The sequence below is a fragment of the Megalops cyprinoides genome, chromosome 21 (assembly GCF_013368585.1).
Source record: "Megalops cyprinoides isolate fMegCyp1 chromosome 21, fMegCyp1.pri, whole genome shotgun sequence".
In the NCBI taxonomy this organism is placed as follows: domain Eukaryota; kingdom Metazoa; phylum Chordata; class Actinopteri; order Elopiformes; family Megalopidae; genus Megalops; species Megalops cyprinoides.
In genome coordinates this window covers 4,910,001-4,924,665 of record NC_050603.1, presented here as the reverse complement: position 1 = coordinate 4,924,665, position 14,665 = coordinate 4,910,001, and the positions used below count along the sequence as shown (strand labels likewise).

General features: G+C 47.5%; 1 protein-coding gene across 1 annotated transcript in view; it reads left to right on the top strand.

Annotated features, from left to right (window-relative positions):
* The window catches only part of LOC118796565 (potassium voltage-gated channel subfamily KQT member 4), a 56,696-nt gene that overhangs the window by 33,717 nt on the left and 8,314 nt on the right, over positions 1 to 14,665 (top strand). The window contains exons 2-11 of the mRNA XM_036555520.1: positions 594 to 684; positions 4,213 to 4,339; positions 4,680 to 4,855; positions 5,931 to 6,056; positions 6,539 to 6,649; positions 6,820 to 6,915; positions 7,488 to 7,576; positions 8,934 to 9,059; positions 13,582 to 13,808; positions 14,125 to 14,224. Of these exons, the coding sequence (XP_036411413.1) occupies positions 594 to 684; positions 4,213 to 4,339; positions 4,680 to 4,855; positions 5,931 to 6,056; positions 6,539 to 6,649; positions 6,820 to 6,915; positions 7,488 to 7,576; positions 8,934 to 9,059; positions 13,582 to 13,808; positions 14,125 to 14,224 (1,269 nt within the window). The remainder of the gene's footprint in view (positions 1 to 593; positions 685 to 4,212; positions 4,340 to 4,679; positions 4,856 to 5,930; positions 6,057 to 6,538; positions 6,650 to 6,819; positions 6,916 to 7,487; positions 7,577 to 8,933; positions 9,060 to 13,581; positions 13,809 to 14,124; positions 14,225 to 14,665) is intronic.

Here is a 14,665-nt window from a genome sequence, read left to right as displayed (position 1 = left end):
CGTGACGCGGTGGGGTAGGTTTTGGGGGGTGGGGAGAAGCGTAGGTTTGAGGAGTAGGGGGTGTGGGTAGGTTTTGGTGGTGTGGGGAGGGAAGGGTAAGTTGTGGGGGGGTGGGGAGACGGGTAGTTTTCGGGGGGATGGGGGTGGGGGGTTTGTTCCCAGGGATTCAGTGTTTGTTCTCGGGGGTTGGCCGGGACGTGCGCAGCTTGTAATGGGCAGCTCATCCCCTCAATTTTCCGAATCGGCGTGCCGGACGTTCTCTCACGCGCGGCCATAGCGGGGTGATTAAGTGCATCTGTGTGTTTCGGGGAGCCTTGCCAGAAGGAATAAGGGCTGCCTTCTCTGTGCCAGCATCCGAGTGCTGTTCTCATCACTCAGCCTGGAGACTCTTCCTCTCCCCCATCCCATTCCTTTAGCTTTGTTTTCCTTTGCGCTGTTTCCGCTGTTTTTTTTTTTCTCCTCCAGGTGTGTGTGGGCTGGTTCCCTTCCATGGCCTGTGTATTTAATCTGTCTAACGTGTGGCCATCCAGCAGTCCCCTCTGTGTGTGCCATGCGTATTGATCCGTGTCTGTTTGTCTGTCTGTCTGTTCCAGTTTCCTGCTGGTGTTCAGCTGTCTGGTGCTGTCTGTCTTCTCCACCATCCCCGACCATCAGAAATTCGCCAACGAGGGGCTCTTCATCCTGGTAAGAGCTCAGAGTGCTGGCTCTGAACCCCAGACCTCTCGGTCTTCACCCCTACCTGTTTTTTTTTTTTCTTTTTTTTTTTTATACGAACTTAGTCCTGCTGTTATATGCTCCTCATTTTGTTCCTCCTGTGTCAGACCCAGAGAGTGAACTCATCAGGTCAAGACACAGTGAAAACTGGACTCCTAATACGCCATTCCTTCCCCAGCTGATGTCTGACACACCGGCCTGTAGTTGACTAATAATAGCCCCGTTCTAAGACGGTGACACACACCACTGCTCCCCAGTTTCAGAACTTGTGTGCTGTGTCAGCCCTGAGTTATTAAATAAACACTGTGACTCCCTCGCCGTATATTTTCAAAAAATTTCACTGGGTGTTCCAGGCATCACATAACAGCCTCACACTCTAAATCTAACAATAACACACTAGCCCCCCCCTCCCAATTTAACACATCAGCCCCTTTATTTAACATACCCCCTGTCCTCACCAGTTCAAAGCGCCAGCTCTCCCAGTCTGCTGTACCCATCACCAACCCACCAACCAGCCCACATCCACCAAACCTCTTCTGTCACAAACTTTTCAAACTGCCATTTCTCCCTCTTTTCTGGATCTGTAGGCATAAATTAGATATCAAATGGTAGGAAATTTTGTGCATATTCTCACAATGCCTTCATCTAAGAGCTGTGGTGTACAGTTTTTGAGACATGAGCCTTTGTTCTGCCTTATCCCTTGGTATCCCCTCACTCTGACCAGATTTGACAGTTGACAGTTAAATTTCTGCAACGGAGCCAATCAGAGACGGCTGGTGTAAAGTGAAAGTTGATTTGGAAGTTTTGTTGCTTGGCAACATTCCAAATGGCAGATTGATGTAGTACAAGGCAGACCCCTGACCCCACTCCCCTGCCAAACTCCCATCCACCTAATCTCTCCATCTGCACCCCCTCTGTGTCCCCAGCTGCTCCATTGGTTAGCAAAGAGAATATCTCTCTGCCTACCTGTGACCAAATCAAATGGTCACATGATGGTGTGTGCTGGTGAGCAGGGCCTTTCATTGGATTGGAAAGTAGCATTCTATGTCACATGTCCCATGTCCTGAGTTAATAAAATTAGCTATGATTCTCACAACGTAGATTTAAAGTTGTACCACACTGTTACAGCAAAGCTTGCTGTGAGAAGGTTATGAGGTAATTGAAAATACGCAGCAATTCTTAAACATCTGGACTGTGGATGTTTGTGGTACTATAATAGACCTTCATGACACGAGGCCCGTGTTTATACCTCATTGTTTTCTGAAAGGTTGAATTTGTTTAGAGCCATGTCTCATGTCTCTGTGGGTGTGGAAGGTTGCTGCCCCCCCCCCCCCCCCCCCCCCCCCCCCCCCCCCCCCCACCCCCCCCCTGTAGTGTGTGTATGCTGTTAGTCTGAGGAGCTCTCAGGGAGTCAAAAACAGCTGAGTAAGCAGAAAGGGCGGATTCAGGTGTTGTTGAGTGTGCAGGAAATCTCGGATATGATCCACTAATCTTAACTGCCATCCCATAATCGTACACTCAGTAACCGCGTGCTTTCGAAGGAGGTAATGGAGGCTGGCTGTCTCTCTCCCTCCTTTAATGGTCAGACGCTGTCTATTAATGATTTCTTTAGTCTACCCTCTCCGTCTCTCTCTCTCCTAATCAGAACCCCACCTCCTTGCTCTTGAATGTGTTTTACTGGCATGGCCATTAATACTAACTACTGAAGAGCTTTGCAAAATGTCAACACACAAAAAAAAAAGAAGAATGATCAACAACAAGGATAGCCTTCGGTCAGAAAGCAAACGAACAATCACCGGAGGGAAACGCTTCAAAGAACAGCAGTGCCTCACACAGTGGAAAACAGCTGGATGAAGCCCGGTGCCCAAAACAGTGGGGTAAATAAAGCAGAAAAGGTTACAGTTCAGCGATATCAAAACTATCAAAACTGTTGTCCTGGTTAAACGCTGTGATGCGTGATATTATCAGCACAGGGTGACGACTCACTTAAGATTATCACTAAATTGTTGTATTGCTTACATTTGGGCTGGAGTAACGTGACAATAAAGAATAACAGTGAATCTCAAAAATTGTAAACTTTATTTTTGAGTTGAAGTTTTAAGTTGAATAAATAACAAAGGTACCAGTTGGGCCTGCTTATTTGTTGAGGACACTGTTGTCACTGCTGTGCCTGGTCCGAGCAATGCCAGCTGAAAAACGACTGTAAATTTGTGAGTGATATTGAAAGTTTTTTGGTATTCCTGCCTGACATGAAGTCGATGGGCAACAGCGTTGGTGTCAAATGTCATCATGTTTGAACCCAAAAATCTCCATTAGGCTGCAGTTGTTTGTTTTTTGGGGGGGTTTTTTTTGGCACACGACTGTCCGTTCCTCCGTCCAATCTCAATCTAATCCGTATGCAGCCGTATCTAATCGGGGTCACGCGTAAACACCCCGATCGTCAAACTTTCCACACCCCGTCCCTCTGTTATGACAATCGGTTACAGTGTAATGTGACGCCCTCCACTGCTGGTCACATGTGGTGATGCCCGGTGGCGATTCTATGTACAGTATTTCGCTCACTCCCTCAGCTGTTCGGATTGGGTTCCAGAAAACATGTACTGTTTTCCTCAGCCTGCTTAGCCCAGTGAGGCCAATACAAGAGGAATAAAAGAACATTCTTTGCGCTACTAGTTTGGCTTCATCTCCCAACTAGCACACAAGTTGATCGCAGGTCACAGTTTACTGTGGTAAATACACATTCTTGAATTGATTACAGTGATTTTTTTGTTGACACAACCATGAAAAACATACAGATGAGATCTTGAATTATGACAATGTCTAATGTTATCAGTCCAACCCTTGTAGAGGCCCACTTCCTCTTCTGAAAAAGGCTTGAAAATGAATCACCAATGAATCATGTAGTGGAAATATACAAAAATCTAAACATTATAATTTGTGAATGTGGTGTATCATATCATCCACATCAATGTGCAAATATCACTTCAGAGTTTAAAAAAAAATACATGTCATTCCATTGTAGTCAATGGTGTCTTCCACTTCATGTTGTCTCCATACTTTTTTCCCTTTCTGTCCTGCTTAATTTCTTTCTTTGCATCCAGTAAAAATGTCAGGGACCAATACAGAGATCTGTCACAAAATCATGTACATTACGCAACCCACAATTGGTATGCTTATCCAATACAATAACTGCTGCTGTCATAAAATAATTGTTGCAGACAAACTTTTATATGTAAGACATGTCGAGACTGGTTAAATGTCGTTCTGCCCCCTCCTCACTTTCGCCCTCTAGAGGACCTTGTTAGAAACGACACCCCCACTCCCTGTCAACAGGATTTCTGTCACCTTGGAGGAACTTGTTGCATTGGATTGTGTTATTATTGCCTCTCCCAAAGGTCAGATAGCAGATCTCTTCCCCTCCCACTACCCTCTACAGGAGATTGATGTTGTTTTAATGTACTTGCCTGACTGCTTCTTTCTCACTGTCGCCCTCTACAGGAGTTCGTGATGATCGTGGTGTTCGGGTTGGAGTACATAGTGAGGGTGTGGGCTGCAGGATGTTGCTGTCGATACAGAGGCTGGCAGGGCCGTCTGCGATTCGCCAGGAAGCCCTTCTGCGTTATAGGTATGAGTGTGCCGGGGATGTTCAGGTGTGCATGCGTCTGTGTGTTAGACATGATGTCCTTAACTTGTTTGCACAAGACAGGTTTTCCTTAATATTAGTCTAGCTGGTTTAGCAGTGGAGTCTCAGTGTGTGTACCTGTTTGTTAGACAGATTTTCCTTAATTTGCATATATGTGTACTGCGGATTTCCTTTGTGTGTGTGTGTGTGTGTGTGTGTGTGTGTGTGTGTGTGTGGGTATGTGTTTGTCTAACAGGTCAGCATTAGTACATGCATGTGTGTTTGTGTATGTGAGTTTTGAGCGTGTGCGTCGGCGCGCAGTAAGCCGTCTCTCTGCGCGCAGACTTCATCGTGTTCGTGGCGTCGGTGGCGGTGATCGCGGCCGGCACGCAGGGCAACATCTTCGCCACGTCGGCGCTGCGCAGCATGCGGTTCCTGCAGATCCTGCGTATGGTGCGAATGGACCGGCGGGGCGGCACCTGGAAGCTGCTGGGCTCCGTGGTGTACGCCCACAGCAAGGTGAGGACACGCCCCTGACACGCCCACAGCAAGGTGAGGACACGCCCCTTACACACCCACAGCAAGGTGAGGACACGCCCCTTACACACCCACAGCAAGGTGAGGACACGCCCCTTACACACCCACAGCAAGGTGAGGACACACCCTTTATACACCCACAGCAAGGTGAGGACACACCCTTTATACACCCACAGCAAGGTGAGGATACGCCCCCTTTACACACCCACAGCAAGGTGAGGACACGCCCCTTACACACCCACAGCAAGGTGAGGACACACCCTTTATACACCCACAGCAAGGTGAGGACACACCCTTTATACACACACAGCAAGGTGAGGATACGCCCCCTTTACACACCCACAGCAACGTGAGGACACGCCCCTTACACACCCACAGCAAGGTGAGGACACGCCCCTTACACACCCACAGCAAGGTGAGGACACACCCTTTATACACCCACAGCAAGGTGAGGACACACCCTTTATACACACACAGCAAGGTGAGGATACGCCCCCTTTACACACCCACAGCAATGTGAGGACACGCCCCTTACACACCCACAGCAAGGTGAGCACACACCCCTGTATACAGATACAGCAAGGTGAGAAAGCCTCATATATACCCACAGTGGTGAAAACAGGTGAAACACTTCCCATAAATACCCATGGCAAGGTCAGAGCTGACCTCACAAACACACACAGGTAAGCTAGGACATGCCTTATACGCATACACATTAAGGTGAGAACATGTCCCATATGCTGTGAGGTTTGGAAATGCCCCATATACATCCACTGCTAGGTTAGGAGACGTCCTTCATGCATCCACACCGCTGTGAGGACTAGCTGCATACATACACCACAAGGTGATGCCATGGCCCATTTAGGCCAATAGCGAGGTAAAAACGTACCCGTGCAAAATAGCCTTTTTTAGGTCACTGAGCCCTTTGCATACTGTGACCTGAGAGATGATCAGGGTACCGATGATCATGATGATGGTGATGGTGATGATCATGTTCATGATGAGAGTGACGATGACGACGATGAAGAACGTGCTGCTTTTCTCTCCTCGTTCTCAGGAGCTCATCACAGCCTGGTACATCGGCTTCCTGGTCCTGATCTTTGCCTCGTTTTTAGTGTACCTGGCAGAGAAGGACAACAACTCCGAGTTCTCCACCTATGCCGACTCCCTCTGGTGGGGAACTGTGAGTACTGCACAGATAGTCCATCCGACTGACTGACTCGCGCTGAAGGCAACTGAGGTCTTCAGTTTGTTGCTCCTCTCTAAGCCTACAGCAGTTGAATAATTCAGTGGATCCTTCTTCATCCCTTTCTGCGCCATCCGATTCATTATCCTGTGTCTGTCTCTTTCCCTCTTCCACTTCCCTTTGTGTGTGTGTGTGTGTGTGTGTATTTGTGTGTGTGTATTTGTGTGTGTGTGTGCGTGTGTGTGCGTGCGTGTGTGTGCGTGCGTGTGCATGCGTGTGTGTGTGTGTATGTGTGTGTGCACGTGCATGCGTGCGTGTGTGTGTGCACGCCGTGTGTGTGTGTGTGCGCGCGCATGCACCTCTGTGTGCATGCGTGTGTGTGTCTGCACTCATGCTTCACTCTTGTGTGTCGTGTGTGTGTGTGTGTGTGTGTGTGTGTGTGTGTGTGTGTGTGTGCGCATGCACTTGTATGTCCGCAGATCACTCTCACCACAATCGGTTATGGGGACAAGACTCCGCGTACCTGGCTGGGCAGGCTGCTGGCTGCAGGGTTTGCTCTGCTGGGCGTGTCCTTCTTCGCCCTGCCCGCGGTGAGTCCCTCCCATTGGCTCATGCCTCGGTCTCTCCTACTACGCTTACATTTAGCCATTTAGCAGTGTTTTTTTACCTGGGCCGACTTACAAGAGTGCATACAGAAAGGTCAGGCTAAGAGCTTTCTCTGGTGGAATCAGTGCCGGGCTCACTGTCTCTCCCTCTCTAGGGAATCCTTGGCTCTGGCTTTGCGCTGAAAGTGCAGGAGCAGCACAGGCAGAAGCACTTTGAGAAGAGACGGACCCCAGCAGCCAATCTCATACAGGTGATGACCTCATCCACACAGGACAGTGAAGGTACAACTCACCTACAGAGGTCAATCCAGGTGATGACCTCATCCACAGGGGACAGTGAAGGTACAACTCACCTACAGAGGTCAATCCAGGTTATGACCTCATCCTTAGGGGACAGCAAAGTGCCACTCACCCACAGAGGTCATCCAGGTCATGACCTCATCCACAGGGGACTGCACCGGGCCAGCTCAGAGCTCAGCTCAGTTGATGTGCTGGTTGTTACTGTGAAGCCAAGTGTTTGGGAGCAGATCTCGGGACACTGATCACGTGGGCTGAGTTCTTAAAGGAAGGATCCAGGGCCCCTGCAGCACCGCTGGTGTTAGAATAAAGAACTCAACTGAATCTTAGCAACTTAACAGCACAGCAGTTTCAGCAGCTGCGGGTCCCTAACATATGGGTCCTCTCAGCCTGTCCTGCTTCCAGATTGTGTTGTGCACTTCTGTTGAAGCACTATATTTAGCTGTGCGTGCATGTGTTCATGCGTGTGTGTGTGTGTGTGTGTGTGTGTGTGTGTGTGTGTGTGTGTGTGTGTGCATCTCTGCAGGCTGCCTGGCGTCTCTACTCCACCGATGCTCAGCACTCCTATCTCACAGCTACCTGGTACTTCTACGACAGCATGCTACCGTCATTCAGGTAAGTATTCTGCTTCTACCTGCCGGCAGTCCCACACCAGTGCAGTGTGGGCCGCATCTCTTGGGGAACGTGCTGTACATCATGGTGGCCAATTCTCTGCATTGTCTCTACTCATTCACACATCATTATTACATGCCGTTACATTAATGTCATTTAGCAGATGCTCTTATCCAGAGCGGCTTACACACGTTACAACTTTTCAACTGCATCCGTTGTCTCTGCTCGATTACATGTCAGTCCATGTCCTCATTTTGATGAGGTAAAATACATAAACACTAATGACATGATAGTCCCAGTGGTCTCTGGTTTAGAAACGGATGAGATCTAAAGGTCCTGGCTGAATGCTCTTGACCTTGTGAAAATCTGTTCAAATGAAGTCAATTTATGGGTGAGGCTGACCGTGTATATTCGGAGACCTTTGACCTTTAATATGAGTCAAAGCAGCTGTAATCACAGGTCTTTCACCTGATTCATCCCTGAGCTGTGACAGTCATGGCCGGTCACTCGCCCACGATCCTGACCAATGCGTCACAGATCTGCAGTGTCCTCATGGATCAGGCGGAAGGACCACATTAAAGCAGATCACCTTTGACCGCTTTTATCCCCCAGATTTAATGAAGATGCTAATTACAGCCTTGCAGGTGTTCATTTCAAAAATGGATGGGGATGATTCCAGAGTTATTTAAGGAAAGCGGATAATGGAGTTTTAAATGATTCTTGCTCCGATGAGGGAAAGAAATTCACTTTTTTTCCAGTCTCACGCCAGAGCTTAAGATATGTGGAGACCACTGATCCATGTCATAACTCTCACTGATGTCATCACCTTGTTTATGTCATGAATATGAGACATAGGCATTCCTTGTGCCATCACTCACACACACACACACACACACACACACACACACACACTGCTTTCAAACCAAAGATACTCTACCGAAAGGTGACCTTAGAAGACTGGTATATCAGTAACAGAACAATGCATTTTCTTTTTTATTGTTTGGCTTTGTTTTCTGTTTACAATTATTGTACACAATGTTTAACATTAATTTAACAAATTTTTATTTGTTTAAAAAGATGGGGAGTCCGGATTTTGAAAGTGAGGAAATTGTCAGTTTCCTGAGAGATGCAATATTAATATTGTTGTAAACACAGGCTGAGTCTGAGTGTTATTGAAACTGTAAATATTCTCTAATGAAGGACGGGTATAGAGGATCATCAGCATTGGAAATCCTCCCTGTCTTTTTAAAAACCTTTTGGATTTGGACTTCTGTTCTGAGTTTTGTTTTCTTTCATTGTGTGTGTGTGTGTGTGTGTGTGTGTGTGTGTATTTTTTTTTTTTTTTGTGAACGTGGGTCAGAGAACTGACTCTGCTGTTCAGTCACCTGCAGCGACAGCGTAGCGCCAAGAAGGTCCTTCACAACTCCTACCACACCCTTCTGTCCGGGCTCAAGCCCTACAGCTCCCCCTACCTGTCGGGGGACAGGTATGCAATTGCCACGGTCTGTGCCATGCACCCAGGGCTTACATTTACGTGTACTCACATGCACACACACACGTGCGCGCACACACACACACCCAGCTCTCACTCAGCTCACACTCTAAGACCTGGGCCAGGCCTGGGGTGGGTTCAGTAAGCAGGGTACTGCAGTATTATTTTAAAATTTAACTGCTCTGTAACCCAATTCCTTTTTCTTCTGTGAGTGTCTCTGTCAGAGAATGTGCAAAGTCTTCCCACCATGTGCTGTGTTTATCAAAGTAAATAGAACATACGTTTCAATGCGCTGCCGCGCCCACGACCAGCCCGCTCGGCGCAGAGCACCGAACGCCCTCGACCGCAGCATCCTGGCCCACCGCTTCTGCAGGAAGTGGACGCGCGTGTGACCTAACAAGCTGTCAATAACCCCCTCTGTTCGCGTGCTGTTCTCTGTTTCTTGTTGTGTCGCCCCCCGCCGTCGCTCGGGACCAAGTTTTCGGATGTCTCCCCCCCGTCCCCCGCCCCCATCCCCCTTCCATGTCATCTCCCCTTCACTACCTTCATTCATCGCCTGCATTCTCTCTTTCTCCTTTCTCTCTCTCTCTCTCTCTCCCCCCATCCTCTCTGCCATCATTCCTGTTTTCAGGAGGGAGGAAGTCACCTGCAGGTTTGTTCAACAGCACTTGGGTGGATTGATTGGTTTTAATTTTTTTTTTTTTGTTTTTACCTAACCTTTGCAGTTTTGCCGTCTGGGTGAGATTATGTTCTTTGAGAGGTGCGTCCTTGTCTGATTTTTTTTTTTTTTTTTTTCCTGTGTACGGGTATTTTATAGATCTGTTGATATGCTAAATCTTTGTGAAGGAGTGAGGTGAGTGGTTGATGTTTTCCATGGAGGCATTTAAACATATTCACTGGCATCGTTTGTTGTTTTTTTTTTTCTCCTAAAGGCTATCAAAGCTAACAGTAAAAGCTAATATAATGGATCAATCTGAATTTTCACCCAGGCACATATTATATACTTTACCTCCCAAGAAGCCGAAAAGTAGGAGCCTGATATCAGCTGGTTTTAGCAGGAAGGAGACGGTCTGAGGAGTAGATGCCTTTACCACTCACTGTTCATGCATGCTGAGCGTTTACCTGGCCACAGCCCCACACACACACACACACAGTCACACACACACACAGTCACACACACACACACACACACACACACAGTCACACTCTCTCCTTCTGTTCTCCACTCCCTGCTGTCTCTTCTCCCATCTTGATATTGCCCTACTCATCACCTTTATGACAGGTGTACTTTTTTTTCACCTTTCTGAACCACACCTCTTACTGTCATTAGAATCATCTGTCATCTGAGTCAACCACGCCCCTCATCCAACCACACCCCTCATCCATCAGAGCTACTGTGCCCCACCTTTCCCCTTTTTTCCCACCTGTATGACCCACAGCCCTGACCAGCGTTGCCGCTACTCTTTCTTGACCACCTCCCAGGCCACGCCCTCACCTGCCTGAACCACGCCCCCCCACCTCCCTAAGCCCCGCCCTTCACACTGTCTCCCTGTGCCTTGTGTGTCTCCTCAGTCAGCTCATTTGTAAAAAGCGGGGTCTCTTCCGGATTCACGCTGGCCGAGTCAAGCAGAGGTATCCATGGTGATGCGCCTGTGCACTGGGCACGGCCCCACCCCCCTTCCCCTCCCCCGGACTGATCCTGCAACCATGATGTTTCAAAGCCTTTTGGTCCAAAAGGGATGGCAGCTACCAGTTCCCCCAGCTAGAGAAACCAGGGTGGACAGGCAAAAGTGATTCAGTGTGCTTTTAACTGATCAGTGGAACCTGCATATCTCTGAAAATGGAGGCACCATTCCTCTTATGGACCAAAAAACTTTGAATTTCACTCTGTTGTGTGTGATATTCAAGACCCTTGCGGTTCAGTTTTTGTTGCACCTCTTGCTGCCGGTTCATTACAATGAAAAAAGTTTGGTAACCGGAACGTGGTCAATGGAGTTTGAATGAAGCATTTTTGCTTGTGCCTGGCCTCGTTAGTTCTGTGTGTCACAAATAAAACATGACATCATCATTAAAGGACTAAACGTATGAGCAACATTAAACCCATAACATCATTTTTGAATGTTTTATTTGTGACTCCCATTGATGCTGAACTGAGGAATAAGGAATGTTCGGCTCTGTTCCCTTGACTTTACGTTTGAACTCGAAGAACAGGAATGTAAAATATCAGTTAAGAGGTACTAGGTTACTGTACCCTACCAGCTTTATCCAATATTTGTTCTTCAGCAAGGCAAGGCTTTGAAAAGGTTGCATGTGTGACTGGTTGATGTTAAAATATGCACTAGAAATCCATGATTTGCCTGCTCTTGTGGGTTGCCCTTCTGTCTTTTATGAAAAGTTGGCTTCAATTTTTTTTTTCTTTTTGCATGTGTATACTGTAGTTTGGGGAGATTTTGTTTTGCAGAATTAAATCTGAAGCTTACATGAAGAAGTTTCATCACGTGTTTTGGTTTAAAAAGGAAGGGGGGTCAGTCTTTTTGTCCTGCGTGATCTGGTGTTTCCCCAGCCGAATCATATTGGTTTCTGTCATTTTTGGAGTAAAAGTGCTCCCGGAAAATGTCATTGCATGTTTTCTGCAGATACGACTTTTAGTTTTGCAACCCCTGGAGGATTTTCAGGAACCTTAATGCATGCCCATTCGTTTTGTGCATTTTTTTAACTCCCTGTTTGCATGTAAAAGGACTAATTCCTCCACCCCTCCCCACAAAAAAAGCGACTTGAGCGTTTCAAATCGAAAATGAAATGCTATTTCGGCTAATACTTCCTGCGCTATTTAAATATTAATTTAAATGGCTGCCCAAACGCACACAGAGTATGTGGCGGTGAGCTCGGTAAACAACGCCATCGCTCCCTCAGGCGTGATGGCTGAAAAGTGTTCTAAAGTCAATCTCACGAGCGCTGCAAACAGCAGAGGAAAAAGCGGCCGTGAAAAGTTAGAGCAGGAGGCCGTTCTCGGAGCTGGTTATGGAGGGTGAGAAGAGTTCAGGAAATGTTCAGACGGGCAGTGAAATGTTCAGACAGGTGGCGTTGTATCCCGGGTCAGGAAAGCTACTGTCAAGGATCAACGCCTCACCCTTGCTGATGTGATTCTGGATTGATTCTGTGTTGTTTCTACGTTGTATATACGTTGTTTCTTAGTTAGGTCAGGCTGGAGGATGTTCCTGGTGTACTCTTTGCACTCACTGTCTAGCACTGGGAGTCTCCGAGACTCGTGGAATTGCAGTGTCTTCCCCACTATCATTGGTCCTACTTGAAAATACTGAAAAATCACAGGAGAAATACAATCTCAGAAAGGTCACTTCCAATGGCCAAAGTCAGAGAAGTTCATCTGACTTTGGCCATTGTCTTTGGTCAAAGTAAGAGAAATGTTATACAATTTAATTAGAAGACAAAGTACTCTGTATATTATGTAATTTATAATTGGTTGTTTTTGTCAGTGGCTACCTGTTTTTGACTAATTCTGACTCAAATAAGGTGTCATTCAGTGCTCTTGGCCTCAGAGGGTGCCTGTGCCAAATTGAGTTGCCTAATTGTTTGTACATTGATGCTTCATAGCCTACATTAAAAAACTTCCATCATGGAAACATTCATGGAAAACGGTATAGTTGTCCTGAAAATGTTACGCAGATATCTGCGTGACCCCTTCTGAGGGTGAAATTTCATCACCAGCAGCTCATCAACCTTATGGTGGGTATGTTGTGGTACTTTGAGCAGTTTGAGTGACTAGTTGGCTCTGAAGATGTATTTCTATTGGTGAGCCGTCTGGGAGTCAACACTGGGTAGGAACTGTGGTGAACGGATTATGTGTCCGAAACATTCACCTTCAGGGGACCTTCAAGGATTCAAAAGGTATTCAGAGGGTTCTCCCCTCTCTCCCTCAGATTCAGTCTTTGCTCTGTCTGCCTAACCCACCTGTGTGTAATCTCTGCATCTCTCTACCTGTCTCCATCTTATCTGTCTGACTCTGTGTGGTCGCCTGTCTGTCTGTCTGTCTGTCTGTCTGTGTCCCCCTGAGTGCCTGCGTTTTGGCCATGTTTATCTGTGTCAGCGCTTCGCACAGTGTGTTCAACCTCACAGCCTCAGACAGACATGTGAACCTGACTTAAGTCCCCGTAGGGGGCAAGTGCCAGTCAAGTACGGAAATGTTGTAATGAAAAAAAATAATAAGAAGGGAAGAGAAAACTGTTGATGTTGCAGTAATAATGTTAAGCATTTTTAGTTACAATTTTGGAAATTAAAGCAGACAATAGTTTGAGTGAGAATATTTAAAAAATCATAGTTCTGTAGATCTGAGCAGCTCAGCAGCAAAGGGAGCTTCGTAGACAGAATATTTCTGCAGTAAAAGTCTGTTTAAAGGAGAGGATCCCCTGTTCTCCCCCCTACCCTGCTGCCTTCATGCTGATCACTGGCTGCGTTTGAGAGAGAAGGGGCAGGTTAATTGTGTGCCCTCTTGTGGCAGTGGGAAGATCGGGTTCCGGGACCGGATTCGGATGAACAACTCCCGTTCGTCCCAGGGGACGCGCAGCAAGGCGTCTCCGCTGCCCCCCGGGGGGGTCCGGCGCTCCCCCAGCACCGAAAACGTCCCCGAGGCCACCAGCCCCGGCAAGGTGCAGAAGAGCTGGAGCTTCAACGACCGCACCCGGTTCCGCACCTCCCTGAGGCTCAAGCCCAGGCCCGCGGCTGACGGTACCGAAACGCCGAATACCCCACATCCTTTATGCACTGTACCTCTAACCTGTGTGTTATAACAATATATAACATACTCATACACCCTGTACCTGCAACCTGTGTGTTATAACAGTATATATTACAAACCCCATACACCCTGTACCTCTAGCCAGTCATTTGTGTCAGGATTAAAATTTACAATTTACAATGTTACAGGTATTCTCTTTCTCTTTACTTTCCTCTCTCTTTCCTTCTCTCACCCTCTTTCCATTTTGCTCTCTCCATCTTTCTCTCCATCTTTCTCTCTCTCCTTTTCTCTCTCTCCGTCTCTCAGTGGAGGGGACGGGAGAGGACAGCACGGAGGACAAGTCTTACTGTGACGTGGCCATGGAGGACGTGATCCCAGCGGTGAAGACTCTGATTCGGGCTGTCAGGTGAGCGCTGAACGCTGGCACCCGAGCTGGCTCCCCTCCTGCAGACACTGTGGCCTCAATCCAGTCAACATTCGTCCGTAACTGTGAGACTCGCGATTAAATGGTAAATGGTAAATGGACTGCATTTATATAGCGCTTTTCTACTCATTTGAGTACTCAAAGCACTTTACAGTTATATGCCTCACGTCTACCTACCAGTGGCAGAGGCTGCTATACAGGCTTACCAACTGGCCACTGGGAGCTGTTGGGGGTTCAGTGTCTTGCTCAAGGACACTTCGACACTCTGCCAGGATGAGCCAGATTCGAACCAGGGACCTTCCAATCCCCAGTCGACTGCTCTACCTCCTGAGCCACTGTCGCCCTCGCGATTAATGTGTTATTACTCACAAGTGTAATTTCCAGAGTGCACTGGTCACTAGGACAATTGTTTTTTTAAATTGT